The sequence below is a fragment of the Apis dorsata genome, unplaced genomic scaffold (assembly GCF_000469605.1).
Source record: "Apis dorsata unplaced genomic scaffold, Apis dorsata 1.3 scaffold_147, whole genome shotgun sequence".
NCBI classification, from domain to species: Eukaryota; Metazoa; Arthropoda; class Insecta; order Hymenoptera; family Apidae; genus Apis; species Apis dorsata.
This window is the reverse complement of record NW_006263438.1, coordinates 199,601-203,807: the sequence shown is the minus strand read 5'-3', so window position 1 is coordinate 203,807 and position 4,207 is coordinate 199,601. Positions and strand designations below refer to the sequence as shown.

The following is a 4,207-nucleotide window of genomic DNA, read 5'->3' as shown; positions in this document are numbered from 1 at the left end:
TTCGATTTAATACGAAATAATATAAAATTCGTCAAAAATTATCGAGTTATTTAATGTAATTATTGAGCACAAGTGAACGAAAGATATATAACACTCGTTTACTCTTAACCTTTTCGTTACGATCCATAATATACACGCAATCTGTAATTATCAATAATTAAATCAACAAAACCTTTACCTTTTCGATTTAATACAAAATAATACAAAATTTGTCAAAAACCATTTAATGCACAAATGAACGAAAGATATAACATTCGTTTATTCTTAACCTTTTACTATGATCGAAAGTCTCTTTCCATAAAATACCACTGACGTACTATATGCGACTAAAGTCACTCTACATAAAATGCCATACTATAATATACTACAATCGCTCTGCATAAGTATTGTACATATGACCAGCGATTGAAGTTATTGTAGAGTATTTTTCTCTGGAAATGTAGCATCGGTATTCTGTTTTTATCATTTGTTTTATACGCAATACCATTATTAACAGTTATTATTATCATATAATTATATCATATAATTATATTCTGTAATGTTATTTGAGTTCCAAAGTATAATTGTAAATGTGTGTTTAGAAGTTATAAATACCCCGTTTTGAAGAAAGTTTTTTTTTTCAATAAACACTGTCAAAGCAACTCGGATTGCAATGAGACGTAAACGTGGCTGCTGACGATCTTTCTCGAATACTGTGCACATTTTTGGCACTCGTTTCGGCTCGTTCAGCGGCAGTGCCGCAGCGGAGAAATCACGATTAAATTAGAAGAGATTAGAGAAAAGAGAATTAACTTTTTACACTCTAGGACTTTTTTGCTCGGCTAAACAACTCGAAATGATTTCCCGCACCCGTTTGGTGAATTTTTTAGCTAATTTAAAATAATTCCACGCACGAATTAATATTTTAATATTTTATGTATTTTTACGAGTAAAGAAAGAAAATTTGTCGAATATTAAACTCTGTATAATAACAACGTGATTACCAAGATGCATGCTCGGTTTCCCGATCCCAATTATTCTTATCTTTCGTTCGTTCTATATTCTTCTTACATCTCTATTTTCATCGTTATTTTCTTTCCCTCTATTGTCAATTTCTCAACAAATAGAAATAATTTCGTTATTCGATAACGAAAAATCAAATTCTCGTTCGAACTAATCTCATTCCATGCTTACTGAAATTCAAAAATTTTGAAATAAATAATATTTCTATTATCCCGTCGAACTCGGATCAACGCCGAAAACATAATTTTCACGGTTTTTTCGAGATAAAAAATCTTATCACTTCACAGTATATCCTTCCACGCTTCATAAAATCATACGTAAAGAGGTTATGAATCTATTCGTGCGAAGCGACATTTTAAAAATATCAAACGTGAATAAATATCGTCGCCGAATTCGAATTGCCTGATGAATTGAGTGATGACAGAGTCGAACCAAGATTCGAGTGTAAAGGGTTCGAAATAATATCTAACGTATAATAATGACGTAATATGCCTTACCCTGCATAAACCAGCGACGCACATGTTATTCGTGCCAGCTTTACAGGGAGTTGAGTCGTTCACCATTTTCTGAAGTATCACGAAACTATTCTCCTCGTTGAGACAGTACAGTATGCACGGGTCGAGGTTCCTCGCCATGTGGGCCGTCCAATTGTGCAGTTTGTTGTCGGACAACGGCATCTTGTCGTTGAACGACGCGCATTGCATCATGCGATACGAAGGTCTCTTCGGATCGCAGGGCTGTGAGAGATGATTGGTTCTCTCGAGATGAATAGAAAAAGGAAAGTGCAAAAGGAAGGGAAAAAGGTATCGTGAACTGCAAAGTTTGAAATCGCTCTATATTATTGGATAATTTTGGGAAAAATTATAATTGGAAAATTAGTTGCGAGCTTTTTTGGGATATATGTAATGTTATTTATAAAATTGAACGGAGCAAGAACGAAATATATAATATATTGTTCGATTACCAGATTAGAATAAATGGAAATAAATAATCGATTTCTTCGAAAATAGGTTATTACACGCGCGCGCGACATCTAACCAGATTTCCGTGAAACTAAGTATTCAAAGGAAATTGAATTAAAATTATTCGTATAGAAGACACAATATATATATATATATGAACATTTGATTAAATTTTTTTGTTCCCAGAAGAAATTAATCGACAAACGTTTTCCGTAAAAAAAAAAAGAAAAATTAAAACAGAAATATTTAAACATAAAATTAAATTGAAATTATAAAAAAATAAGAATTAATCGAGACTTGAGTAAATTAAATATCTTCTAAAACTGAATGGGCACAAAGAAAGAAAAATAGAGAGAGAAAAGAGGAGATAAAGATGGAAAGGAAAGGAAAGGAGGATTTACATTGGTGTTGCAAATGGTCAATTTCTTCCTCTCCCCGATGCAATATTTCCCTTTGTTGGCGGGCTGCGGATTGTCGCATTCTCGCTCCGCGTACTTCAATCCGCCACCGCATGTTCTGCTGCAAGCGCTCATTGGGCCCCATTTTCCCCAACCTCCGTGGACGGCAGCAGGCCGGGCACCCATGTCCACGCATAGCTTGTGTATGCACCACTGGGAACAGACGTATCTTTTTACTCTCCCCTCGTTCGTTTCCTCTGATTTTTTCTCTTTTTCTTCCTCCCTCCCCCTCTTTTTCTCTTCGCAAAATTTTTTGGAAATTTTTTTTTCCAATATATTGGCGAAATCGAAAGGAAAAATTTGTAATTTTGATTCCCCTCGTTCGAGAATAAGTAAAATTTAATTTAATTAAATTTAATTTTTCTTAGTAAAGTTTGGATAAAAGATGGGATAGATTTATGGAAAAAAAAGTAGAAAGAAATTTCTTTTTCGTACGGATAGGATCGAGAGATTTTTGTAGGGAATATAAATTTTTCGCAAACTTACGAATTCTATTTGATAAAATATTCTTATATTTCTTATTTTATACAGAAATATAAATTATTTCTATAAAAGTCGTATTGGAAATAAAGATTACAAAAATATTTATACCGAAAAAAGTCTCTCGGTGATAATTTTTATTTAAGAAAAGAGAGAGAGAGAGAGAGAAAAATCAAGATCATTAACACGATAGATGGCGTAAGACGAACCTTTTTCTCGCCGCATTTCGTTCCATCGGCGCTCTGTGCCCCGTTGCTCATGCAAGTGGTTTCGTTCACTTGGCACCACAGCTGCTCGCACATTTTCGTCTGAAATCGTTGGAATCGAATCGTGATCGGGGAAGAAGAAAAGAAAAGATCAAAATAATCGGATTTTTATATCTTTCGAGGAAATATATACGATGCGAAATTATCGTTTCAAATTATTTCTCGTTAAGTACGAAACGAAGAATCGAAGAAAATTTCCAATATGGATAGATATCGATATATATATATATTTTTTTATATGGAAACAATTGTAGAACCGAAATGAAAAATGCAACGATATTCAAATTGGTCGTATTCGATGCATTCGAATGAGAATAACAAAATTGAAAAATTCATTTCTACTTTTTTTTTTTTTTCATATTCATCCATTCGAAGAAAATCCTCGTAATTGAATTCAGCGTTTTTTCAATCGAAACGTATTAAAACACTCGTCTTTAAAGTATCTAATTTTAAAGATATAACAAATATAATATAATAAAAGTATAATAAATAATAAAAATAAAAATAAATGATATCGTGTTTATAAATATCGAAAAGAAAATTCTCACAATTGAATTCAACGTTTCTTTCAATCGAAACATATTAAAACACTCGCCCTCAACGTGAACCAATTTAACTTTAAAGATATAACATATATATTAAAATAAAATAATTAAATTAAATAAAAATATATTAAAACAAAAATAAATATTTATAAATATTTATATTATTTATAATAAATAATAATAAATATATATAAATAATAAATAAATAATAAATAAATAATAAATAATAAATAATAAATAAATAATAAATAATAAATAAATAATAAATACATAATAAATAATAAACAATAAACAATAAATAATAAACAATAAACAATAAATAATAAATAATAAACAATAAATAATAAACAATAAATAATAAACAATAAATAATAAACAATAAACAATAAACAATAAATATTAAATAATAAACAATAAATAATAAACAATAAATAATAAATAAATAATAAATAATAAATAAATAATAAACAATAAATAATAAATAATAAATAAAT

The 4,207-nt window shown here is 29.8% G+C and overlaps 1 protein-coding gene across 1 annotated transcript in view; it reads right to left on the bottom strand.

Moving 5' to 3' along the window:
• The window catches only part of LOC102679693 (A disintegrin and metalloproteinase with thrombospondin motifs 12-like), a 44,453-nt gene that overhangs the window by 5,826 nt on the left and 34,420 nt on the right, over positions 1-4,207 (bottom strand). Inside the window, exons 10-12 of the mRNA XM_006613374.2 lie at positions 3,112-3,210; positions 2,366-2,575; positions 1,500-1,739 (exon numbers count right to left, since the gene is read on the bottom strand). Coding sequence (XP_006613437.1) covers positions 1,500-1,739; positions 2,366-2,575; positions 3,112-3,210 — 549 coding nt within the window. The remainder of the gene's footprint in view (positions 1-1,499; positions 1,740-2,365; positions 2,576-3,111; positions 3,211-4,207) is intronic.